We start from the raw sequence: 26928 nt of genomic DNA on the forward strand, positions 1-26928 counted from the left end.
ACTCATCTTCTCTTCCTATAGTTTTTCATCATTTTGGTCTTGTCCTTTCTCCAAAGAAGAGAGCAACACAGAGAGAGAGATGACACTTACCTTCTGCGGAACCGCTTCGGAATGATCATGTGAGTTGAGCCAAGGTTCCTAACTACAGCTTGGGGATACTCTGTGTTTGGGACCAACACCATTTGTAAGGCCAGGCTAACTCCTAGCTACCTCCCCACCAAGAAGAGCCTTGCCCCTCCCTTCCCCAACCCACCCAATGCCCAGAGAATTCAGAATGCAGTTCCAAGCCATTGTGTCCTCAGCACCCAGGCCTGCCCAGGTATGCTTAAAACATCTCAAGGAGGCTCAGCTCACTGTGGGAAAGGCCTTCCCATGCTCAGCACCATGGCTATTCCAGAAAGCAGAGGGGAGAGAGTTCCCTGTCACTGGTGGCAGCAAGCTTCCTTGTTGGGATGGAGGCATGAGCCACGTCCCAGGAGAGCTGGGTGGTCCAGGCAGATTTCAGGGCCTTTCTGGCTCTGCCATTCTGAATCTCTGCTCCCTTTACCACATTTTTCCTTGAGTTCTAATTTTCACATCTCTGCCTCATTACCCTGTAAGTAATAATAATATTGGTGATATAGTTAACATTTATTGCACACTGACTGTGACCCAGGCACTGAACCATCTGCTTTAACTACATTACTCTGATGAACCCCAACAAGGTAGAGGTGGTTATCCTCATGTGATGGGTGAATAAGCTCAGGCTCAGAGAAGTGAGTCGCTTGCCCATTTTGCTTGCTGTCATGGCTGCTGACGTCCTTGCTTTTGCTCCCCAGACTTGGAACTTCTCCAGGGCAAGGATTTTGTCTCCCTCACATCAGTACCCTGAATCCACATTGAGCCCCAATATCGGCACAGAGGACCTCAGGATATGTTGTTGTTTCGTCTCTAAGTCGTGTCCAACTCTTTTACGACCCCATGGACTGTAGCCCACCAGGTTCTTCTGTCCATGGGATTTCCCAGGCCAAAATACTGGAGTCGGTTGCCATTTCCTTCTCCAGGGGATCTTCCAGACCCAGGATTGAACCCACATCTCCTGCATTGCAGGCGGATTCTTTCCTGTTGAGCCACCGAGGAAATGAATAATTCACTAATCAATAATTCCTCCCCAGCGCGGGGCAGTTAACTTTGGAGATGAACCGTGGGAGTGAGTCACTTCTGGCTTCATGACTTGCTTCTCTTATTCACAGACCTCTGGACTTCGTGGGCACTTTCAGTAATCGATGGTCCTATGGAGTTGCCTTTGGGGCCACAGCCAATAAGGTCATGTTCTTGTTCTCAGAAGGTTACCAGCCCCTGATGGTCCCGCAGTGGGCCCAAGGTACACGCGCTGCCTCACACCTGCTGGAATTTCACCGCGGAAATTATTGCTCAGAGACCACATGGCAGGGGTTCTCTGGGGTCAGGGGACACACTTTGTGGACTGTCAGCATTCTTTTCAGCTTATTACTTACCCAAGGTCAATGTTGAGCCCACAGGGTTTCAAAGCTCATTTGCTGGTGTTTTCTCCCAGTTAGATTCAGAGGTTCTTTAGACATAGTAGAATGAAGGCTCAGAGGGTAGCTTCTCGGTCACCTGCACTAAACATCTCTCCTGAGTGATAGCTATGACTGCCTTCTTGCTATCAGTAAGCATTCAGATGCTTCCTCAAAGAGCTGTGCTTACTTCTCTGGCCATTGATCTGAGGCCTCTTTGTTCCCCATGCCCTGGGCTCTCCAACAGTTCAATCATCCCTAATCTAATGACTCCCAAACCTCTCCTGTCCTGTTCAGTTCTCTCTCCTGAGTTCCAGTCCTCTATGAGCAAACGCCTACAGTATCTCCTTAGTTTTTTTTTTTCTACTTCTTTTTTAAATTTTTAAATTTTTTAAATTTTTATTATTTTTTAATTTTAAAAAATTTTATTATTATTATTAGTATTTTTAGTTTACAATATTGTATTGGTTTTGCCATACATCAACATGAATCTGCCATGGGCGTACACGTGTTCCCAGTCCTGAACCCTCTCCCACCTCCCTCCCCATACCATTCCTCTGGGTCATCCCAATGCACCAGCCCCAAGCATCCTGTATCATGCATCGAACCTAGACTGGCGATTCGTTTCTTATATGATATTATACATGTAATATCTCCTTAGTTTTTAAGAGTTTTTGATGAAAATTAAAACCAAAATGATGTATCTCTTAGAAGTATATAAGCTAAGATTTGTTGTTTGGTCACTCAGTCATGTCTTTTGCAACCCCATGGACTGCAGCCTACCAGGCTCCTTTATCCATGGGATTTCTCAGGCAAAAATACTGGAGGGGGTTGCCATTTCCTTCTCCAGAGGATCTTCCCAATCCAGAGATTGAACCTGAGTCTCCTGCATTGGCAGGCGGATTCTTTACCACTCAGCCACCTGGAAAGCCCATGGCAAATATTTGCATCTATGAAATCATTACCACAATCATCATGATGAACCCCAGAGTTAACTTTTTCCCCTTTGTACTGTCTTATTCCCACCTGTATCTTGTCATCACCCCCAGCCTCAGGCAATTATATAAATGGAATCACATGTAATGCACTTTCCCCCTCTCCTTAGGGGAGTGATCTGTTTTCTTTCACCCTCCAGCATCATTATTTTGAGATCCATACATGTTTAGCATGTATCAGAAATCATTCCTTTTTCATTTCTGAGTAGTGTTCCACTATATGGAGAGACCACAGTTTGTTTACCCATTCACCAGTTGACAGACATTTGATTTATTTTCAGTTTTTGGCTATTACAAATAGAGCTGCTAAAAGGATTACAAGTCCTTGTATGTTTCCACTTTTCTTGGATAAATACCTACGAGTGGATGTCTGCATTATTAAGACCATGAAGTAGATTATATTTTTAAAGAAACTGTCAGACTATTTTTCAAAGTGATTTTTTTCCAGTTTTGATTACCTTCCTCAGTGTATGAGAGTTTCAGTTTCTCTTTGTTTTTGACAACACATGGTCAGTCTTTTTAATTTTAGCCATTCTAAGAAGCATGTAGTGGTATCTTATTGTGGTTTTAATTTGTACTTTTGTAATGACTAATGATGTTGAGCATATTTTCATGCTTATTTGCTATCCCTCTACCTTCTTTGAAGAACTGTCTGTTCAATCATTCGCCTACTTTAAAAAATTGGGTTGTTTTTTGTTTTCTTATTGTTGAGTTTTGAGAGTTTTCTTTTTAATATAATCTGTATATAAGTGCTTTATCAGATGTATGAATTGCAAGTATTTTCACCCAATCTGTGACTTGTGTTTTCATTCTATCAACTGTCTTTTGAAGAGCTGCCATTTACAATTTTGAGGAAGTCTAATATTTTCATTTTTCCTTTTATGGTATCATATAAGAAATCTTTGCCTAATCTAAGATCACTTAGATTTTCTTATTTGTTCTTTCTAGAGGTTTTAGTCTTATGGTGTATTGCATTTAGGTCTATAATACATATTAATTTTTTGCTTATACTGTAAGGTGTGGAATGAAATCCTATTTTTTTTTTTTTGCCTTTGACTATCCATTTATTTGCAACACTCCTTGTTGCAAAAACCTACTCTTTGCCCACTAAACTGCCTTTGCAGCTTTGTTGAAAATTGATTGACCACACATGTGTATGGGTCTATTTCTGGGCTCTCCATTTGGTTCCATTGACCTGCAAGGTGTGAAGATTCTAATTTCTTCACATCCTGTCCAATACTTGCTATTTTCATTTTTAAAAGATACAGGCATTTGAGTAGGTGTGAAGTATTATCTGACTGTTGTCTTGACCTGTGTTTCCTTGAAAACGAATATGTTGAACATCTGGCTGGACCAGAACATTGTTTCTTGCTTCATGGCTCAAGGGTTCCCTCTTCTGTTTTCACAAAATGATTTTACATATGTATCCTCATTATAACCGTACATTTTCTGAGTTGACTTCTTCCCTCCACTTTTGTTTGGACTCACTACTTCCCAGCTCCTAATGTTCTTATTCTTTTCATTTTGAATTCCTACTGCCAACAGTTTCTCTGTCACCCTGGACTTGTCCTGGGAGGGGACTTGGATATTTAGTATAGCGAGTTAATGGGTTGCAATAGATCCAGCATCTTCAGACTTACTAACACCAAGGTCTGCTGATTCTCACCTGTGAATCATGACCTTCAGCACCTTGCCCATTTTCTGCTGTTATTTCAGCTTCGATTTCCTGTGAATATCTGTTGGCAACTTTGGTTCTGTTCTTGGGCTTTCAAAGACCCTATTGTCTGCCGTCTGCTTCCTCTTAATCTGATGTTGATATCAAATGGGTCTTGTCACTTAGATTTGTTGTAGATGTTTGTGGGTTTATGGTTTTGCTGTCTTATTCATTCTGCTTTCCTGGTGGGTGAATTCAGGTAAATTTAAAAATTATGCTCTTGCAGCTTCTAACCTCACAGCAGTTATTCCTTTTATATTGTCCCTTACCTGCCCATCTTCCACCATTCACATTCACGGAAACACGGACCACCCCAACCAACCATCTCCCATCCTTTGAGTGAGGAATGTCCTTACTTTCCTCCTTCTCGCCATCCTACAAACTCCTTCTTATATTTAATGGCCTTGCTAAATGTCATCACCTCCAGGATGCCTTCCCTCATGCTCAGACCCTAGGTGAGGTCCATGATTTCCTCTTCTTGCCCTCAGAGCACGCTGAATATGCCTCTACTATCATACATATCACATCACTTGCTTTCCTCCTTGTCTTCTCTATTGTATTGTAAGTATCTTAAAGCAAGAACTTTGTTCATTCCTTCTGTATCCTTGATGCCTGTTCTGTGCTCCAGCCCAAAGCAGACACTTAGAAAGGACACCTTGCCCATTTACATTTTACTGGATTTGTTAGACTGTCTCAGAACTAGTCAGTGACAGCATTAATATTATCATTGCCTTAAGGGTACAGTGTATAAATATAATACTTTAGAAGAGGTTTTAAAACACAGCTCATCCCTGCTCTCTGTGTTGCTATGGTATACATTATGGCGCTCTACTTGCAGTGATTGTTCATTTATGTTGTCTGTTTCTGCCCATCATACTGTGAGCTAATGAAGGCCAGGGACCAAGTCGTCTTCATCTCAATAGTTAGCCCAGTGCCTGGTATGGGAGAGGTACCAGCATGGGAGAGGTACCAGGAAGGCTCTGTAACATGAATACATGACAGACATCCCTGCATTCCTCCTTGGGCTAATCTGGGACTTATTCACTCGTCTCCCTGAGTCCTGAGATCTGTGATTGCAAGTCACATGAAGCCCCATAGCTGACCTGAGTCTCCCCTGAGCTTGTGAGAAGAGGAACTCACACAGTCTCTGGCCCTTCTCTCCCAGCCTTTGTGCTTCTGATCGGTGGCATCGAAGTTGGCCTGTCCCACTTCCCCTTTTTCGCCTGCCTCTCATCGGAGTTCAGGCTGGTCAGCTCCGTCCTGGGCTTCAGCTACTCTCTTGTCTGGTAAGATGGACTCTGCCTGCCTCCCCTCCAACAGTTTGTTTGGCCATGGCTAAACTCTGGGCAAAGTGCTGATGGTGACCTGAGAACTCTCTTGGAGGACACCTTGCCCAGAACTGAGGCTCAGGGTGGGTGGGTAGGTGGAATGATTGGTCCCAGGCCCACCGTGGCCCCTCCTTGGGACTGCACTTGAGGCTTCAGAAGGTCAATCTGCATTCTGCCAGCTCCACAAGAGCCTGCCCATGATTAGAATATTCCCAGAAGTCAGGGTTGTAGAAAAACTCACTTCTGTCAACTGCCGTCAGTAGACCCACAGGTAGAAGCAGGAGTTGCATTTGGATGTGACTTCTCCTTGCTGTTGTCACTTCCCTGGGAGCCCAGGAGAAAGTGCAGGGGCCTTAACGGGGTATTTGGGGCCATCGCAGTCTGGCCTATCCCTGTCTCTCCATGCCTGATGGTCTCTAATACACACCTCCAGTCATGCAAGGCTCCTGAATTCATTTCTTTATCCATCCACTTCTTCATTCAGCAAATATCCCACTGTGATCCAGGGAATACACTGGAAGACAAAACAGACCATCATGGACCGTACGTTCTGGCCTCTCCGTCTGCGTGTTGCTCTTCCCTGTGTGGCGCATCCTCCCCCCTTGGCCTGGTGATGGGCATATGCTCATCCTTTATGTATCATCACCCCTGGACGTGGGCGCTTTCTCACCCTCCTCTTGAGCTCTGTGCCCTCAGCTCTGATGCCGAACCAGCACAGAGCTGGCCCTGGAGAATATTTCTGGCTGAGTAATCCCATGAACACTTCTACTCTCCAGCCCTCAAGCTCATTTCATTGCCCGCAACCCCCTTAGTGGGCTTGTTTCCCCCACAGCATTTCCTGTGGAGCAGGGGTCCCGGACCTAGTGTGAAAACAAGTGGAGGGAACTCTCAAGCAAATGATACCCTGATAGCTACAATTCCAGAGTTTGTTAAATGGCTTGCTAATTAGTGGCTTGATTTTAAAAAATTAGAAGACAGGGTATTAAGGGTTAGACATGGAGTAATATCATCTTAACAGCCCCTGGCAGACTCTGAGCTGGTGAGGAAAAGGTGGCTAGAAGCATTTAGCAGCTTGTGCGCCATAGGAGTATGGGCACCAAGATTGAACATGACCAGTTAGGGGGAACCCTTGAGGCTTATTCCTCAGAGGGTGTTTACAGACAAGGCCAGGCAGGGAAAGCCTCAGCCCCAGGGTTGGGAGACTTGATCTTGGCTCTGAGTGTGACTCTAGACAGATCCTTTTTCCTCTCTGGGCTTCAGTCTCCCAAGTGATGAAGGGAGAGAGGAGGAGAACTCTCTGTCTCCCTGCTCTGCTATTGTGGACTCCAGGAGTGTGTGAGGATGTGTTAAATGAATGTAGCGTGCATGTAGCTAGACATGAGCTAGGTGCCTGATCTGGGTGAGATGCACACGGAGTCCTGGGAACCAGTCCTCCCAGAAGGATGGGGAGAGGCCTCCAGGCAGGTGGAATCTGAGCTGTTTTCACAGGGGCTGTGCTGGGAAGGACCCCAGGACTCCAACCCTGTTTCTGTCCTGCAGGTTTGTGGTCACCACCCTTTACATCATACAGTGTCCCCATGGGCAGGTGAGTCCCCACTGAATTGTATTTAAGTAGTTCAGCCCTATCACTATGGTCAGCTCGCTATGTGACCTGGGACAAGGCTTTGCCACTCTGGGCTCCAGCTTCCTCATGTGGACACAAGGGAGTTGGAGCCATTCCTGATGCCTCCATTTGCAGAGCATCTTGTGTTGATCAGGTGTCATTCACAGGATATGTCCTCACAGTTGATGCCCATAGTGGCCCCTCAAGGGAGGGAAGCACTCAGCAAACCCATTTTATAGGTGAGGAAACTGAGGCACAAGTATATTATGTAACTCTTGAGAAGCAATAGATTTGGGAGTTAAGACCAAGTCTTGCTGACTTCAAAGCTCCTTTTTTTTTTTTTTTTTCCATTCCTGTATGTAGCCTCAGTTTCTCTGGTCTATAAAATGAGACAAATGGACTCAATGTACCCTTTGTTGCTTTCCCATGCATTGTCTACCCCAGAATTATAGGAAGCTGGTTTATCTGTTCAGCCCTATACCCAGGAAAGTAAGCAAGATGAAAGAGAGGTATCATGTTGCAGCCAGGAGGCTTACTAGGTGGGTGAGAGGAGTTTAAGGAGGCCACCTGGGCCAGGAGCCCATGGGAGCCTTGCCAAAGCCTTTCCTGGGCTTTAGTAACTATGGAGGATTAAGGAGTGTGGTAAAGAGAGTCTGGGGGAACCAGATTAGAAAATGAGGTGTGTAGGTCAGACCTTCCCTCTGCATCTCTGCCACAGGATTGAGGGCATTCTGGTGGGTCTCTGTCCCAAAAGAAGCCCTTCTTCCCATTGCTCACAGTGCCTGAGGTTCCAGAGCACAGGTATTTTCTTTGGAGTCTTGGAGAACTTTCAGTCTTCTGGAAGTTCTCTTGTAATTCAAAATGTTGATGGTTAATTGGATGAGACAGCAGGGTCTTACTTCTGTGCTCAGAATCTCTAACAGCGAGAACTGCGATGTGTCAGGCATAGTTCTAGGCTCATTTCCAATCACTAACTGGAGAATTCCCAGGATACTAGGCAGCCAGTGTGTTAGTGCCATTCATACCTGGTTCGTTGATAGGAAAGTAAGGCTAGGGGCTGACATGACTTAATAATTAACAATCATGGGACTGAAATCCAGACTAAGGAAGTAATGAAGACCTGTTCTCATGTTTTCAAATGTATTTATGGAAACATTGTTTATAAAAACGAGACATTGGAAAGGGTCTAAAATGTCAAATTCTAAGGGGAAATTTAGATAAAATTTGTGTTCTATGTGCTAAGTTGCTTCAGTCGTGTCTGACTTTTTGTGACCCCATGGACTGTAGCTCACCAGGCTCCTCTGTCCATGGAATTCTCTGGGCCAGAATACTGGAGTGGGTAGCCATCGGGGATCTTCCCAACCCAGGGATTGAACCTGGGTCTCCTGCATTGCAGGCAGATTCTTTACAATTTGAGCCACCAGGGAAGCAGCCAGATATATCCAGATATAGCTATATGGATATAGATAATTAAAAAACACAATGAAATATTAATACTGCAAATACTAAGTCTGAGATATAAGCATACATTGGAAGATGAAGACATCAGCCCCTGCATCTCAGAATGTGTCTGACCCCGCCCTAACATCCCTGCATCAAAACTCTGATTTCCCAAGGGTGGGAAGAATACTCTGGAAACATTAAAAAAAGGAAACTAACCTATATATTATGAAAGATAAGTAACAATACTATTTATCTTAAAAGAGTGAAAAAATGTTTTTATCAAAATGAAGCTAATAACATAAAAACTATGAGCACCATTCTGAGAGACCTGTTACTTTTGGGAGCTTGTGATGCTCCCAGCATGATGACACTCACAGGCCCTTCCTCCCTTCTTTCCTTCCTTTTCTTCTTCTCCTGCTCCCTCTTCTGCTCCGCGCCCCTCCTTCTTCCTCCCCTTTATCTTTCTGTCTCTGTCTCTTTTTCCCCCCTCTCACCCTTCCTCTCTCTCGTGTGTGTTTTCCAAAAGGAACATTTAATACGTAATCAGGGGAATTCCCTGGCAGTCCTGTGGTTAGGGCTGTGTGCTTGCACTGTAGGGGGCACAGGTTTAATCCCTTTGGGGAACTAAGATCCCTGCAAGCCATGCCATGCCACCAAAAAGATATGCAATCAGAAAAAAACCCATGGAAACCCTTTGTAGAAAATTAAGTGGGGGCCTAAGACTCAAGTCCAGGGCTGCTGGACTCCAAATCTGCTGCTTGTTCTGATGAAGTGGGGTTGCGGGGTGGGGGTGGGGTGGGGAGGGTATTGGCTGCTGACCTCCAAGCTCTGAGAGAGTGGGCCCTGGTGGGAGCAGGCTGGGACAGGCAGATTCCTGTGCACAACCTCCCCAGTGGCCTAGCCCAGCCCTCCCTAGAGCCCGTGCCCCCTGCTCTGCTTCTGTTGCAGTTCGTGGGGAATTACGAGACTGTCATGTTCTACTGGCCCTCGTTGCTCTGCCTAGCCTTCCTGCTGGGCCGCTTCCTGCACATATTTGTCAAATCTCTGAGGGTCCACCTGGGCTGGGAGCTCCAGATGGTGAGTACTAAATAAAAATACCATGTGTGCCCTGGCAGGCTGTTTCCCTACTATTACTTTTCCCTCTCTGTATTAGGAAACTTGGACCTGGAGACATCAATCGCATTGCCCAAGGTCAATAGCTAGTCTGTAGCAGAGACAGAACTGGAACCCAGAGCGTTTGGTCATTGAGACCCTATCTTCCCCCTTGTGCTCCTTCTTCTAGTCCCTTGAGGTAAAAAGTTAGGTTGTTTATATGAGATCTTTCTTCTTTTCTTCATGTAGGTATTCACTGCTATAAATACCTGCTAAGCAGTTCCTCTTAGAACTGCTTTTGCTGCATCCCATAAGTTTTTATATATTGCATTTCTATTTTCTCGTGCTTCAAGGTAATTTTTAATTTCCCTTTTGACTTTTTTATTTGATCCATTGGTTGCTCAAGAATGTACTGTTTGTGAATTTTCCTTGTATTAGTAGTGTCTACCTTTTTGTGGTCAGAAATTATGCCTGGTATGATTACAGTCTTCTTAAATTTAAGTCTTGTTTGTGGCCAGACATGTGCTCTAGCCTAGAAAATGTTTGTGAAAAGAATATGTATTCTGTTGGTGTTGTACGGAATGTTCTATAAGTGTGTGCGTGCTCCATTTGGTCTATAGCGTTGTTCAAGTCCGTTGTTACCTTATTGATTTTCTGACTGGATTATCTATCCATTGTTGAAAGTGTGGTATAGAAGTCCCTTACTATTATTGCGTTGCTGAAATAAGCAAGAGAGAGTTCTTTTCATAAAAAATGAAACGCTGGGATGTGGAGCATTTCATTCCTAAAATAGTATTTTGAACTATGATGAGAAATCACCAAATCTCAGAAGGTAATCAATTTCACAAAACAAAAGCTGCTATAAACAGGAAACGGAAGAATCAGGGAAGGTCAGGCCTCTAGCATTTCTTGAAAGCAAGTATTAGGTAAACAGGAAATGGGACACTATTGTCTCTTCAATAAATGACAGGTGTCTGGGAATGGTTCAGTTGAAAATAGCCAAGTTTTACCCCAAATCCTGGCCTGAAGGCAATAGTCCTTCAGAGAGACAAAAACCCTAATAAGACTTTCTGAGCCAAAGCATCAACCTCTTTCTTTTCTCACAGGAAGAAAAACCTTTCCTGGAAGTTCACCAGGCAGAGCACGTCAAGCAGCTCCTGAGGAAGTGCCCCCTTCAGTAAGCACAGTTCTATTTGCCCCGCTGTGTTTGCACAAATATTGATGAATTCTGACATGTCAGAGACCTGGAGATGACTGGAACGGCACTATTTTAGGGGCCACTTGTTTGTTAATAACAAAAACTCAATTCAAACCGGTGTAAAGAGAAAAAGAAAAGTTAGGCCTTACATAATTAAAAAGTCTAGAGGTCATCAGTTTCAGACACAGATGGATCCAGGGGTTTGGTTGATGTCATCAGAACTAGGCCTCTTTGCCTCATTTCTCTGCTTTTATTGTTCAGTCGGAGTCATGTCTGACTCTTTGTGACCCCACGGACTGCAGCACGCCAGGCTTCCCTGTCCTCTACTACCTTCAGGAGCTTACTCAAACTCATGTCTGTTGAGCTGTTGATGCCATCCAACCATCTCATCCTCTGTCATCCCCTTCTCCTCCTGCCCTCAATTTTTCCCAGCATCAGGGTCTTTTCCAGTGAGTTGGCTCTTCACATCAGGTGGCCAAAGTATTGGAGCTTCAACTTCAGCATCAGTCCTTCCGATGAATATTCAGGACTGATCTCCTTTAGGATTGTCTGGTTTGATCTCCTTGCAGTCCAAGGGACTCTCAAGAGTATTCTCCAGAACCACAGTTCAAAAGCATGAATTCTTCAGCGCTCAGCCTTCTTTATGGTCCAACTCTCACATCCACACATGACTACTTGAAAAACCATAGCTTGGCTATATGGTCCTTTGTTGGCAGAATGATATCTCTGCTTTTTAATACTCTGTTTTGTTTTGTCAAAGCTTTTATTTCAAAGAGGAAGTGTCTTTTAATTTCATGGCTGCAGTCACCATCTGTAGTGATTTTGGAGCCCAAGAAAATAAAATCTGCCACTATCTCCACTTTTTCCCCATCTATTTGCCATGGAGTGATGGGACTTGATCTTCATTTTTTGAATTTTGAGTTTTAAGCCAGCTTTTCACTCTTCTCTTTCACCTTAATCAAGAGACCAGAATCTCTAAGCTTTTACCCTTCTGGCTTAAGCTCACAGAAAAGAGTGTTTTCTTCTAAGTAATTCTAACAAAATTCCCATGAATGTGTTTCATTGGATCAAGTTGGACCACATGCCATACCAGAAACAATTACTATGCGTAGGTGATTGGAGTAAACAGATTGTTAAACCAGAGTCAGGAGCTTCCCAGGTAGCACCAGTGGTAAGGAGCCTGCCTGCAAATGTAGGAGACATAAAAGACCCAGGTTCAATCCCTGGGCCAGGAAGATCCCCTGAAGGAGGGCACAGCAACCCACTCCAGTATTCTTGCCAGGAGAATCCCATGGACAGGGGAGCCTGGGGGGCTATAGTCCGTGGGGTTCCAGAGTTGGATTTGACTGAAGTGACTTAGCATGCATGCATGCAAACCGAGGTCACATGTTCACCACTGGACCTAGGAAGTGGTTCAGCCTCACTTAGCCGCCAGGACTGCTGGTAGGGAAGAGTATAGACCCAGGCAAGAACTGAGGTGCTGTTACCAATATAAGATGACATAGCTCTTGGCCAGGAAAAAGCACCTGTCTTCAGTGATCATTCAGGTTAACTACCCCTGCCACTGCCGCTGTATACAAGGAGATATTTCCCAGAGAAGGCATATGTCTAATCCAGGGTCACACAGCTGCAAAGTTAATTCTTTGGTTAGAAATATAGTTGGCAACATGTAGCAGAATATGCAAAATAATCATGGTACAAACAAGAGAGAGATTTATTTCTTTCTCATATAAAAGAATTCTGGAAGCAGGCAGTCTATACTTACCCTGGACTGCCCATCATGGCAGTTTACCCATGATCTGTCTTTCTCCTCTGATAACTTAGTGGGTTGCTATCATGGAGGCTGGTCCAGAATAGATGCTGGAGCTCCAACCTGGACCAGCCACCATGTCTGCCCTTCAAATGGCAGGCACGAGAAATGAGTAATGACAAAGGAAGCCCTCCCAGCTGTGTCACTTCCATCTGACCAGCCTCTCCAAGTCCCACCCACACCTCTGTTCATGTCTCATCGGCCTGTTTAGTCTTGGTCACTCTTAGCTGTAAGAAAGGTCAAGAACTATAGCCTTTTATCTAGTAAATTGCTGTACCGAATAAAACTGAGTCTCTGTTCTGAAGAATAAGGGGAGGATGACAACTGTGGAATCTTCCAGTGCTCTTTCTCTTCACTAAACTCTAAGATCAAGAGGAAATGGCATTATTTTCAGAAGAATCAGGCATTTGTTTACCAATCACAGCCTATCTTCTCTTGATGTTTATTCGTTCACAGAGAAAGAAATAAGTCTTGGTTCCAAACCAGGATATATGAGTGGGACCCCTACTTTCAGTTCCCAAGCAGGATGATTGGAACAATTGTGTTGGCTTTCATCTGCCTGTACCTTGTAAGTAGAGCTAAGTAAATCCCTTCGTATTGTATAAATGGGGTGGGGATAGGATAGGGTTGTTCTTTAAAAGCTGGGTCAAAACTGGGTATCTGTAAATCGAAGAAGTACAGTTCTTTGACCCCACCATTTTGACTCTAAGGACACTTTTACTCATGCAGTGAATATTAGTAATAAATATAATTGAATTATTTATAGAGACTTCTGGTTGACAATTCCACTTGTAAAGAGCTTGCAAAATGCCACTCCATCTTAGAAACAAGTACAAATCTGAACAAACTGAAGAATCAACAACTCTTCTTAGCTCTCTAAGAGCAGGGAGGTCATGGGGCAAAGCTTTGCCCCTAAAATTGAAGAGACAGACAAGATCATGGCAGAATGGAGCAGAAACCCCATGGCAACCAGTGCCAAAGTAAGAAAATCTGAATTGTAGTTGATGCCATCAATCAATTGGATATTATGGAAATCCAAACATTACTTCATCAACAACAGCAGAATGCATATTCTTCTCAAGAATAAATGGAAAATTCAACAAGATAGACTATATCTTGAACCATCAAACACACTTAATAAATGTAAAAGAATAAAATCACATAATGTCTGCTCTCAAATCAAAATGGAATTAAATTAAAATCCAATAACAGAAAGATAACCGGAAAACCCCCTAGGAGTAGATATCAAAACAACACACTTTTAAATAACATATGAGCAAAAGAAAAAAATCAAGGCAAGTTAGAAATATTTTGAAAAAGGAGAACACAAGTTATCAAAATTTGTGGCAGGTGGCAAAAGCCGTTGTTGTTGTTATTGCTGTTAAGTTGCTCAGTCATGTCTGAGTCTTGCGACTCCAGGACTGTAGCCTGCGAGGCTCCTCTGTCCATGGGATTTCTCAGACAATACTGGAGTGGGTTGCTATTTCCTTCTCCAGGGGATCTTCCCAATGCAGGGACTGAACATGGGTCTCCTGCATTAGCCAGTGGATTCTTTACTGCTGAGCCACCAGGGAAGCCCAGCAAAAGCAGCGGTTAAAAAGAAATTTGTAGCATTGAATGTATATATTAGAAACGAAGAAAAATCTAAAATCAATCATCTAAGCTTTCACATTAGGAAACAAACAAAAAAGAGCACGTTAAAATATAAAGTAAGCAGAAAAATAGATGGATTATAATAAAAAGTAGAGCAGAAACTTATGAAACCGAAAACAAGAAATCAATAAAGTACAAAATCAAAGCATTTCATGTGGTCAGAGCTAAGTGAGGTAAAATGTCCAAGTCAAAAGCAGGGTCAAAGTGGAGAGACGAAAATGGCCAAATTGTCTTCTGTTCATTTTAAATGTATGAGGATGATACCTATATGAACTAGTCTTGTGATAACTTTTAGGTGAATGTATTAGGTTATGATGCAGAGAAGGCAGCGGCACCCCACTCCAGTATTCTTGCCTGGAAAATCCCATGGACCAAGGAGCCTGGTAGGCTGCAGTCCATGGGGTTTCGAAGAGTCGGACACAACTGAGCGACTTCACTTTCACTTTTCACTTTCATGCATTGGAGAAGGAGATGGTAACCCACTCCAGTGTTCTTGCCTGGAGAATCCCAGGGATGGGGGAGCCTGGTGGGCTGCCGTCTATGGGGCCGCAGAGTCGGACATGACTGAAGTGACTTAACAGCATTAGGTTATGATGAGGTACTGCATAAACCCCCAAACTTCAGTGAAAACACTGTATGTGTATATATATATATATATTTCCCCCCTCCCCCCGACTTAACAATGTTGAGTGGGTATTCAGGTTTGGGAGGAAGCAGTCTTTTATGCTGTCCCATAACTAGTTTCTCCACTGTGTACCTTCATCGTCCCTGAGAATCCTCACCCTCTGCATCCAGTCAGCAGAAGGAGAAAGCATGTGGAGAAATGCATATGGGAGGCTTCAAAGGCCATGTGGACCCAGCACACGTTCCTTCCACTCTTTTTCCATTGGCGAGGTCCTTGTCATGTGGCCATACCTAACTAAGGGATGCTGGGAAATATAGTCCGGCCTTGTGCCCAAAGAAGGAAAGCATGGATTTTAATGGACCACTAACTAGAGTTCTCTGCAGCAGTGAGTAAATCACTTGATGTTTTTGTGTTCGTTAAATCTTTATTAGGTGTCTACTCCCTACCAAGTGCCTTGTTAAGACCTGGAAGAGAAAAGAGGGCTGATTCAGCAGCTCTTGGCGTGGGAGTAGCCCATGGTCTAAGAGAAGAAGATAAGATATGGTGTGCAGTACTGCCATCTAAACAGAGGGAAAGAAAAGGTGAAAGTATTCTAGAAGTTTAGTGAATTACTCTGGGTAGAGAAGCTGCCTGACAATGGTGGCATTTGAGCTCCACATGCAGAGATACACAGGATTCAGCTGATGAAGTAAAATGGCACCAGGAACTCCAGAAGCAATGGCGTGATGATCAGGGGCCTGATGGCAGGATGACAAGGTGATAGGAGAGGAGCAAGCATGACATTCTTACAGGAAGCAGTACCTCCTCCAGTTTGGCCACTGCCAAAATGCAAGAGGGAGAACAGTGAGAAATGTCTGGAATTGTCCATAAAGTCACCCCTTATTCAAAGTTAGGCATTCATGTCACTCTGATTGAATTAATGTCTGAAGAGTTCCTTGAGCCCTTTTGGGATTTACTCTTGTATGCTATTTTGTGAAGAAGAGAGTTTGGGCTGAATCCTGTCTCCAAAGGAGTCACAGTCCCATTCATGTCAGTAAAGCAAGTGTCTAGAGTCTATTTCAGTTGAGTTTTGAGCTTCAAAGAGTTTTGACCTCAAAACCAAAGGATGACCCCCTATGTTTTTCATTTAATGAGCTGGACTCAGGTGAGACCTTGAAATACTTACTCTGTGTCCTCAGTTCATTGTTATTGAGTTCTGCGTGTTCGTGTATGTGAGAGATGAGCTGGATGTGTTTGAAGGGGAATTGGAGAGCTACATCACCTCCATGAACCAGACAGGGACCCAAGTCCTCCTGCAGGTGAAAGAGCTGATTAACATCACCAAAGGTAAAACCATATTCCACCTTTGTTCCTGCCACTTCTATATGGAACAGGGAGGGACTTGTGACTGGTGGTGGGTGCACACCTATAGTAACTATTGCTGCTAGTCTTCATTTATCTGTGTTTCACTTATTCTATGCCTCCCTGGATTGACTTGAAGGAAAAAGGGGTCAAGACACAGGCCATTTTATTATAACTTATTTGGGGCTGCATTGAACATGCCTTGAGAATGTTCTCATCTTAAATAGCTTATCTTTTTTTGGTGTCAGTGGAAACAACTAAAATCATCATATATTTTTCACTTTGGAAAAGATAAAATAGTAGGTTTTGACTTTATTATTATATGAAAAGTTCACTCATATCATTCAAATTTAATTTCTGCTTAGTTCAGGTTACTGTAACAAGTTACCATAGACTGTGTGGTATAAACAACCAATGCTTATTTCTCACAGTTCTGGAGACTGGGAAGTTGAAGGTGCTAGCAGATCTGGTGTCTTGGGAGAGCTGCTTCCTGACTTGCACATGGGCACCTTCTCTTTGTGTCCTCACATACTGGGTGGAGAATAGGGAGAGGAAGCAAACTCCCTCATGTCTCTTCTTTTAAGGGCACTAATTCCATCATGAGGGCTGCACCCTCACAATCTAATCACCTCCCAAAGGCTCCATCTCCAAATACCATCACATGGTGGGTTAGAATTTCAACATATGAATCCTTTTGGGTGGAGGGACACATATTTATTGAAGGCATATTTCTTCCCCATTAAACTGTCAAGACAATGAATACTTTTCATACCTGTTGAAAATTTATTGACAATGGGGATTAACTTACGGATTCTCAGTTTATTTCATTCAACTATTTGTCTATCTTTACAGAAATACCACAGTCTTATTACTGTAGATTTATAGTAAGATTGAAATCAAGAAATATGAGTCATGCAATTTTGTTCTTCTTTTTCAAGATTGTATAGCCTATTCTGGGTCCCTTCATTTTTATATGAATTTTAGGATTAGCTTGTCAATTCATATAGAAGTGGCTTTGGAAGCTTTGGAGTATTGGTTTGAATTTGTAGGTCAATTTATGAATATTGTCATGTTCACATAGAATATCCTATATATAAAAGTGATATGTTTTTCCATTAATTTAGGTCTTTAATTTCAATAATCTTTTGTAGTTTTCAGTGTATAAGTTGTAACTATTTTATTCTTTGTGATACTATTTCAAATGCAATTTTTCAGATTACACATTGCTAGGTACAGTGATGAATTGATTTTTATATATTGGTCTTGTGCCTTACAAACTTACAAGCTCATTTATTAATCATTTTACTTTTGTTTGCTTATTCCCTAGGATTTTCTATACCTAAGAACATGTCATTGGTGAATAGAGATAGTTTTATTTCTTCTTTTGCAGTCTAGCTGCATTTTCTTGCCTAATTGCCCTGACTAGACCCTTCAGTACAACATTGGATATAATTGGCGAGAGCAGACACTGATTTTCTCATTCTTGAACCTAAGGGGAAAGCAGTTTTTCACAATTAAGTATGATATGAGCTGTGGGGGTTTTACGGATGCTTTTTATCCAATTGAGGAAATGCCCTTCCGTTTCTAGTTTATTCAGTGATTTTAATTATAAAGAGGTATTGGATTCTTTCAAATGCTTTTTCTGCACCTACTGAGAATCCGCTTGTACAGAAGCTTTTACTTCCTTCTGTCTTTCTCCATCCCTCTCTCACAAGCACCCAGAGTCATTCTGAAAGCAAGTTGGATACGAAATATTAAAAACTTACTAAAAGGTGGATGAATGGAATAGTCAAGACCTTCATTCCAGTTACTGTTGCACGTGGTGGCTGTGAACTGGGGGTGGATAACCCCCTCCCCCAAAAGTGGTGATTAGGAGTTCGAGTATAAATGATATTTTACAAGGCTGGAGGCTACCTACCATGTGTACATTCTATAATTTTCTGTTTCTATTATGCCTTGTAGATGGAAAATATTAATACCAAAGGAAAAGTTTATAAACACACAGGAAATAAAGGATATTGAGGGCAGATAGCTAAAATGAAACAGAAATAAGCAGAACTTGATTTGCCCAAGAGGTATATTAAAGGAAACACATTTTGCCCAACCTTTCTGTTGTGACTTTCTGCATTTTAAAAATTATTTCTGGTTCATCTTCTGAGGCCGCTTGTGTCACCTCTTCTATTTCAGAAGTCTGGGTGGTGACCATTTTGCCTGCCTCCCTCACATGTGTGAGCTACCTGTTCCACATCTTGGCTTGTTACAGGTAAGGGGGTTCTGGGAGGCATTTGCGTATCTTCAAGCAGGAAATTGGCTGACAGATTTTTTTCTCCGAATTCCCAAGCAGTGCCAGTCATTCCTAAGTTGGGAACGGCAGTGTATACAGGGTCTGGGGACAACCACACCTATTGGTAAAAAACAAAAACAAACAAAATAGCTTGATTTGAGCTTCCACTATCAGTTTGACATTGTGATTAGAGTTTTCTTTTGGTCTTCAGCAAAACCCTAAGCAGTACTTTCATCGCCATGTTCACTGCTGAGCAGGCAGTTCAGTTCAGTTCAGTTCGGTCGCTCAGCTGTATCTGACTTTTTGCGACCCCATGAATTGCAGCACGCCAGGCCTCCCTGTCCATCACCAACTCCTGGAGTTCACTCAAACTCATGTCCATTGAGTCAGTGATGCCATCCAGCCATCTCATCCTCTGTTGTCCCCTTCTTCTCCTGCCCCCCAACCCCTCCCAGCATCAGAGTCTTTTCCAATGAGTCAACTCTTCACATGAGGTGGCCAAAGTACTAGAGTTTCAGCTTTAGCATCAGTCCTTCCAAAGAAATCCCAGGGCTGATCTCCTTCAGAATGGACTGGTTGGATCTCCTTGCAGTCCAAGGGACTCTCAAGAGACTTCTCCAACACCACAGTTTAAACGCATCAATTCTTCGGCGCAGCCTTCTTCACAGTCAAACTCTCACACCCATACATGACCACAGGAAAAACCATAGCCTTGACTAGACGGAACTTAGTCAGCAAAGTCATGTCTCTGCTTTTGAATATGCTATCTAGGTTGGTCATAACTTTTCTTTCAAGGAGTAAGCATCTTTTAATTTCATGGCTGCAGTCACCATCTGCAGTGATTTTGGAGCCCCCCAAAATAAAGTCTGACACTGTTTCCACTGTTTCCCCATCTATTTCCCATGAAGTGATGGGGCCGGATGCCATGATCTTCATTTTCTGAATGCTGAGCTTTAAGCCAAATTTTTCAGCAGGCAAGACTCAACAAAATAACTTTGTTGTTGTTATTCAGTTGCTAAGTCCTTTGCAACTCCAAGGACTGTGGCTCGCCAGGCATCCCTGTCCATTACCATCTCCCGGAGTTTGCTCAAATTTACGTCCATTGAGTCGATGATGCTATCCAACCATCTCATCCTCTGTTGTTCCCTTCTCCTCCTTCCCTCAATCTTTCCCAGTATCAGGGTCTTTTCCAATGAGTCAGCTCTTTACAGGTGGCTTCAACTTCAGCATCAGTTCTTCCAATGAATATTCAGGGTTGATTTCCTTTAGGATTGACTGGTTTGATCTCTTTTGCTGTCCAAGGGACTCTCAGAAGTCTTCTCCAGCACCGCAGTTCTTTAGCCAGTCTGTTAGCATATGACCATGTCTTCTGGCCTCTTCTAACCTTATCATTTCTTGTACACTTTGTGTCTCTGCTGGGTGTCAGACCTGCCCTGCTCTCTGGAACTAACCACAGTGGGTTCCCAGCAGGTGAATCTGGCTCAAGGGGACCCCACAGGAAGTTGGGTCAAGGGGACCAGGTGCATCAGTCTCAAGAACAGCAGTGCAGGAGGAGGGGATGGCCTTAAGTATGGAGTCAGCATTTGCATGCCGATAGAAGTTGAATTTAGGTATCTATTGCTTTTCTTTCTCTCCATTCCTCTGCCTCTCTCTCACTGTCTGTCTCAGTCTCTAATTCACAGTCACTCACTCACTCACTGGAAGCCCAGGGCCAATTCTCACCCCTCCAGAGCATCCCATCTCTTCATCCTCCCCATCTGGCTGCCCAAAGGGTGAGTCTCTTGCAGATGGCATCTAAGTTAAGACTCTCCTGGCACAAAGAGGCCCCAGCTCTCCATCCAAGCCCTGCCTTGAACTGTTGACTATAGTTTTAAAATAGTGAATATTTGAAAGTTGCTGAGAGAGTAGATTAAAAGTTCTCATCACAAGGAAAAATTTTTTGTAACTGTGTGCAGTGACAGATGTTAACAAGACATTATCATCATTTCACAATATATACAAATATCAATTATATTGTACAGCTGAAATGATGTCATGTTAATATGTCAACTGTATCTCAACTTTTAAAAAGTATTTTAAAAAGATTTAAAGACTGATTAGAACCATTTCAAGAGCTGTGGTCAACACAGGGGAGCTGAGCTGTCTGCCATCTCCCTCCACAGGCCTTTCTAGTCACATCTGTTGAGCTCTAAGTGCGTAAGGAGCCCGGGTCATGAGCATTACTAATCTCCCTCTCTCTCTCTAGAAAGCACATCAAGAGGTTGTGGGCAGGGGATAAACACTTTCTTCCTCTGAAGTTTCATAATCCTTCCTCATCTGAGAGTGTGGTAAGTCCACAGCAGTCTCTCTCTGCTCCCAGGCCAGAGCCTGCTGTCCTGCACCTCAGACAGGGTTGGTGTGCTGGGGAAGGAAGAGCCCTGGGCTTGGGGGTGGGGTGGGGGGGGTGTGGGGGGGGGTCCAGAGCCCTCAGTTTTAGTATGTTCTGCTGCTGGGTGACTTGGGACCGCCACTGTCCCCATCTGGCTTCATCTGTAAAATGAGGACATTCATGACACCTGCCTTGGTAGCTTGGTGGGTGACCCTCAAATGAGATAGGGATGCTGGACAGATGTGTTAGAGGTCATCAAGGTGTCTCTCCTCTCAGACCTTTTTTCCTATCTAAATCTCAGGTGGCCATTGCAAGGTACTCTGGCTGGCAGATAGCCTATATTCTGTGGGGTAAGTGCCATTACGTGACCCATTCAATTTGACACACATTCCCTGGGCACCTGCAGAGTCCCGGCTGTGGGCAGGGAGGAGGGACACGGGGCAGAAGCAGCCCCAGCTCTTCCTCAAGGGACCTACAGGAAGGTCAGCAAGGAGTGAGAAGCACACATTCATATCGGTCATCATTACCAGCTGTCCTGTGCCCATGGGGCGTGTATGCTAAGGGTGGTGGTGACCCAGGGGAGGAAGTGAATCTCCACACCTAGGGCAGGGAGCCAAGCCTTTCTAATGGATTTGACGTTTGAACTGACCTGGCAGGGTGAGCAGAAGGTTGGTGGTCATGCCAGGCAGAAGAAACAGCATAAGCAAGAGTGGTGGGGAGGGCTGGAGGGAGGGACTTGTGTGACTGGATGCTGAAGGGCCTTTAGTGACCACTGGCTCCCTTGGCCCGCAGGCTACCTCATCATTCATGTGATGCAGAGCCTGTGTGGCCTGGCGATCATGTACAGCCTGGTGCTTCCCATCATCCACCATCAGGCACTGGAGATGCTCCGAGGACTAGGCATCGGGATGTAAGTGCTGGGTGGGCTTCCTGACATTGCCCAGGGCCTGGGAGCTCCTCCTGGGCCTTCCAAGCTGCTGTTCAAAATGCCCCTTCCCTACTGGGCTCTCACCAGGCCCTGGACCCATGCTGTCACTGTGATGGGAGACTCACAGTTTATAAAATGTTTCCACTTGTACTGTTCAGCTGGGTCCTCACAATTGTGTCTGTGGGAGGTATATGTGTGTCCATTGTATTGCTGGGAAGACTGAGGTTCAGGCAGGTAAAGTGAGAGAAAGGACAGTATAGTGGAAAGAGAGACGGAATCTGAGTTAAGGCTTTAGATCAACTGTGTGACTTGTAAACTGCCTCTCCAAGCCTCAGTTTACCCATATGAAAAGTAAGCGAATGCTGACATTACTGAAAATTCACTTTGCAACTTTTTTCTTGAGGACCTTTTGAGGTTGGGACTTACATTAGCTCCCTTTTTTCAGATGAGGAACAGAGGCACAGAGAGGCTGAACAATTTGTTCCAGGAGGGGAGGAGGCAGGATGGGGAGCTGGGCAATCTGAAACCAAAACCTTGTTCAACCATCACCCCGTGCTGGTGCCGGGGAGAGATGCAAACACAGGGTGTGTGCCCTCTGGGGGCCTTGCTGCTCTGAACTCCTTGGTTCCAGGCTGACCTAGAGCCTCCTACGAATCTGGGGCAGAGCCTGCCCTGTCCACTCTTCCATGGCCTTCATGAGCTCTTCTGAAAATCCCATTCCTTTCTTTGATTCCTATGCTGCTAAACCACTCAGCCCAGCTGCTACCCCTCAACAAAAGGACCTGATTTAATCCTGGAGTTCTGGTCTGGAGCCAGAAGGCCTGATGATGCAGCTTTGAGAAAGTCATCTCCCCTTTGTAAGCCTCATCTTTCTCATCTGCACAGTGGACAAAATTCTCTGTAGGCATAAAGGACAGAGCTCAAGCTACTGTTGGTCTGGTGGGCAGTCAACATCTCTTTCCTCTCTATCACTGGGCATTCCAAAAGAGTTTGGGAAGAGTGGACAAGGCCACCTCAGCATGGTCTCGCCTTGTGTTTTAGCCTCACCGTATCCATCGTCCTGGGTCTCATGGTCCTGCAGGTATGGATCGCCACCAGCTTCTTCCTGCAACCAAAGATGGGGACAGATGACAAGCAGAAGCCCCTGGCTCTCAACAACAGGTGAGAGCAGAGAAAGTAGTGGGGCATCACAGGGCTCTGGCCTCAGCAGTCTCGCTCCTTTCTCTTCACTCTTGGCAGGTTCCTGGGTGCACTCTACACTCTGAGAGGACGAGGGGCAGTGGTTCAGAACTGGGACCAAACTGCCAGGAACCAGACTGCCTGGAGCCTAAATCTTGGCTCCACCCCTTATGAGCTATGTGACCTTACTGAACATCTATGAACCTCTACTTCCTCACTTTACAAATTAGTTTGCATATCTCAGAGAGGTGTTCCAAGGATGAAAGGTATTAAAATATGAACTTAGAACAGTAGTGCCTGTCCCATGGTAATCCTTTCTAGTTCATTCATTCAAAGCTGTTCATCATGGAGGAAGCAACATGGGCACTGAGGATAATGAAATACTCCTCACGATCTGCCTGTGATCTGCTCATGGTCCACTGGAGTTGACAGACACAGATATTTAGGGACAGTAGAGTCTAGAGGGCATGAAAGCATTACAAGAGAAAGCGAAGAGGAGAGGAAGGGAGTGGCGGAGAGGCAGGGGTGTTCTTTCAGCTGCAGGTGGGATGTTTGAGCTAAAGTAGGTAGGATGGTAGGATTCCTACAGGCAGAGATGAGCAGATGGTGTGGCTGCAGCCCCCACTGTGTAGATGCAGGCAGGAAGCCATGAAAGGGCAGGATGTGTTGGGAGGAGAGTGAAAATCCAGTATGGTGGCCATGCAGTGGCCTTAGATGGTGAGGGACAGGAAGTGAGCACAAAGTGGCAATACCAGAAAAGTCCCTCTCAGACAGGACCTCAAAATTCATATGCAGTATTTGGGCTTCATCCCATAGGCAACAGGAACCATGTGATTAACTTGAAAAATTTTATCTGGAGGACTTGGAGCAGTTCTAGCTGGGGACAGGTCGCTGTTGCAACAGATAGTGGGAAAGGCACACCCTCTGCTGTAACCGTGAACCCAGTGGTAGCCACGTGGGGTTTACAGTCCCCACTCACATTCAGCCTGCCTGGTGCTCAACGTCCTCTCCACTGTTTCTGAGCCGGTCTTCACATCAGCTGTGAAGTGGGGACAGTCAGCTTCCACTAACAGCACGAGGTCGCACAGCTAGGAGGTGGGAGAGGCAGGATGTGACCACAGGTCTGGGAGGCCCCTGAGCCCACCTGCCTAGCCGCCTTCTCATACTGAAGGGTGCTTCCCCTCTGCCTGCTTCCCCTCGCAGAAGAGCGTTCCACAACTTCAACTACTTTCTGTTCTTCTACAACGTGCTGCTGGGCCTGGGCGCCTGCCTCTCCAGGCTTTTCATCAGCTGTGTCCTGGGCACGTGGCTGATCGCCCGCATCGACAGGACCATCCTGCAGAGTGGCTATGAGAGAGCAGACATGGGTACGTAGCCGTGCATCTGGGGAGCGCTGCTCTCGCACCTTTGCAGAAGCTGCCTGCAAGTCAGGTACCAGAGGCCCATGGTTCATACTCTTCTCTTGTACTCAGATCTTATCTTCCCATGGGGGCTATAATGCTGAATAGAAAAAAAAAAAACAACTTTTCAGCCCAATGGTCAGATTGCATATTTAACAGATCTTTGAGGTATAATGAAGAACAGTAAGGGATAGTGGAATTCTATTTAAACAGTTACAAGGTAATTTGTGAATGCACGGCTCTGAAATTTTTGAGAAAACATATCTCAGAATTACTTGTGGTGTTAGTTGCGAGCTTACTTAGTTTAAAAAAATGGTCTGTTCATTTTGCTCCAAAATCAAACCATTTTTTGTGGAGAAAAACAGTTTTTGTCCTATTTCTGGACCGTGTCTTTTCATTCACTCATTGATTCATGCAAGGGCAGCAGGCTTCTCCATGTAAGCCACAGAGGCTCCCGTCACTGTGAACTTCAAATTCCCATAAAATGAACAGATTAGGGTATGATCTCTAAAAACCTTTCCAGCTCTTTATACCTCATTTTCTAGATTCACAGCAAAGACACAGACACCATTTGGGAAAAAAGTGTTGCTGTAGTTATGTAATAAGAAGCAAAACCTAGTCATCCAGGGATGTATATTGCGTAGTCTGACTTCCCTTCTGGATTTCAGGGTTCAGTGCATGGATTGGCATGCTCTATGTAGATCATTATCACACCAACCCCGTGCTCGTCAGCTTTTGTCATATCCTGATCACCGGCCACAGGGAGAGGAGGCTACAGCAGACCATCAAATATTGGTACCTAAATCAGTCAGCAGGTAAGTCTCCTGTTTGAATCTATACTGGGGTTGCACACCAGGAAACAAATGCCTTCAGTCTTCCCTGGGATCCCTGAGATGTCCCATGTTCCTCCTTCTCTGCCCCTCTTCCTCCACTTTCTGTGCCCTGGGAGCCCTTCTACTCAGGAGATCAGGAGTCTTTACCCCAGTCAGTCTGGCTGTGGGACCCCAAGGCCTTGTTCCTGCTAATTCAGCTTCTCCAGTGTTTCTGGAAATGAACTCTGCTACCTGAGTCCTTCAATGAGCCATTTGTCTGAGACTCCTCCATAACTCACACTGCAAGCCAGATGCCCTCCAAGATGCTGTGCAATTTTGCTTAAACTACCCCATTCCACAAGCTCTCTCTTGGCTGCCACCTGTATCATTCTGCTCTGCCTTCCCCTGGGAAGCCCTCCAGTTAGCCGTGTTCTGCCTGTGGACACTCAGCACTCATCTGGATGTTTTCATTGCTGATCCCAACATTGCAGATACCCAGATCTGTGGAACAAACTCTCATCCCTCCAGCCGCCCTCATGTCCCCAAGAATCCTGGTCCAGCTCCTTCCTCCACACCTCACTCCTTCTGGGCAGCTTTCCCTCTGGCCTCTGAGCAGGACACAGACAAGCTGCCCTCTCCTCCCAGTATACTGGCTCTGATTCTGTTCTAGGTCCCCGCCTCTCAGCAAGGTCCAGGACAAGGTGGCTCCTGCTGCAGACCCTGATCAACAACCCCGAACTGGTCAGACTCAGAAAATCCAGGCCAGGTCTTGGCTCCCAGGAGTTTACCCAGATTCTGTTGACGTGCTCGGAGAGCTGACACTGACTTCCCACACTGCTGCAAGGTTGTTCCAGGACGACTGCCCCTGAGAAGGCCCAGGCTACTCAGCAGCTGTTCCCTGCAATGGAATAGGCTGCACGGCCACTGTCCACTGCAGACTGGCCATTCTTGGGGTGGCACTTGGGCTGGACAGTGATGTCTCAGGTCTAATTCGCTCCCTTGGGAAAAAGATCAAGAACAAAGGAGAGTTTCTGTTGAACAAACTTTGCCCAATAATGATGTCCACTATCCCTGGTTAGAAGGCAGCCTTGGGGAGTTCTATGTTGAGACACACTGGGGAGAACTTCATGTCACTGACAAAGGTGGTATAAAAGTCTATATCAGGAGAGTTTAACTGTTTGATGCAATTCTTCTCTGGAACAAAGTATGGCCTTAATCCTAGGGTCCTTGTTGTTTCCTCCTTTCTAGATTGTATGGTGGTGGGAGACAAACAGCCCATGACCCTAGCCTACAATCTGATGGGTGAGCAGGTATACACTGAGCTCTCTCCCACGGCCACTGGGGTGGGGAACAGATCAGAACTGACGTGTGCCCTGGTCACAGATAAGATGTGTAGATTCTCTCTGACATACAGGGGATCCCCTGAGAAAGCCACGTGTCTGAAAACACAGAGATGAGATCTGCATTTAAGTCTGTTGTCGTTGTTTAATCATTCAGTTGTGTCTGACTCTTTGCTACCCCATGGACTGTAGCCTGCCAGGCTCCTCTGCCCATGAGATTTCCTGGGCAAAAATACTGGAGTGGGTTGCCATTTCCTCCTCCAGGGGATCTTCCTGACCCAGGGATCGAACCTGTAAC

The 26928-nt window shown here is 44.9% G+C and overlaps 1 protein-coding gene across 1 annotated transcript in view; it reads left to right on the forward strand.

Moving 5' to 3' along the window:
• LOC102191700 (stimulated by retinoic acid gene 6 protein homolog) overlaps positions 1-26464 on the forward strand; it is a 41336-nt gene extending 14872 nt beyond the window's left edge. Inside the window, exons 3-18 of the mRNA XM_005683894.3 lie at positions 22-119; positions 1233-1363; positions 5392-5512; positions 7094-7139; positions 9549-9677; positions 10799-10869; positions 13157-13268; positions 16157-16304; positions 18507-18582; positions 20849-20930; positions 21273-21321; positions 21764-21881; positions 22941-23060; positions 24282-24445; positions 25147-25293; positions 25961-26464. Of these exons, the coding sequence (XP_005683951.2) occupies positions 22-119; positions 1233-1363; positions 5392-5512; positions 7094-7139; positions 9549-9677; positions 10799-10869; positions 13157-13268; positions 16157-16304; positions 18507-18582; positions 20849-20930; positions 21273-21321; positions 21764-21881; positions 22941-23060; positions 24282-24445; positions 25147-25293; positions 25961-26109 (1761 nt within the window). The 3' untranslated portion in view covers positions 26110-26464. The remainder of the gene's footprint in view (positions 1-21; positions 120-1232; positions 1364-5391; positions 5513-7093; positions 7140-9548; positions 9678-10798; positions 10870-13156; positions 13269-16156; positions 16305-18506; positions 18583-20848; positions 20931-21272; positions 21322-21763; positions 21882-22940; positions 23061-24281; positions 24446-25146; positions 25294-25960) is intronic.

This window comes from Capra hircus, chromosome 8, assembly GCF_001704415.2.
Source record: "Capra hircus breed San Clemente chromosome 8, ASM170441v1, whole genome shotgun sequence".
In the NCBI taxonomy this organism is placed as follows: Eukaryota; Metazoa; Chordata; class Mammalia; order Artiodactyla; family Bovidae; genus Capra; species Capra hircus.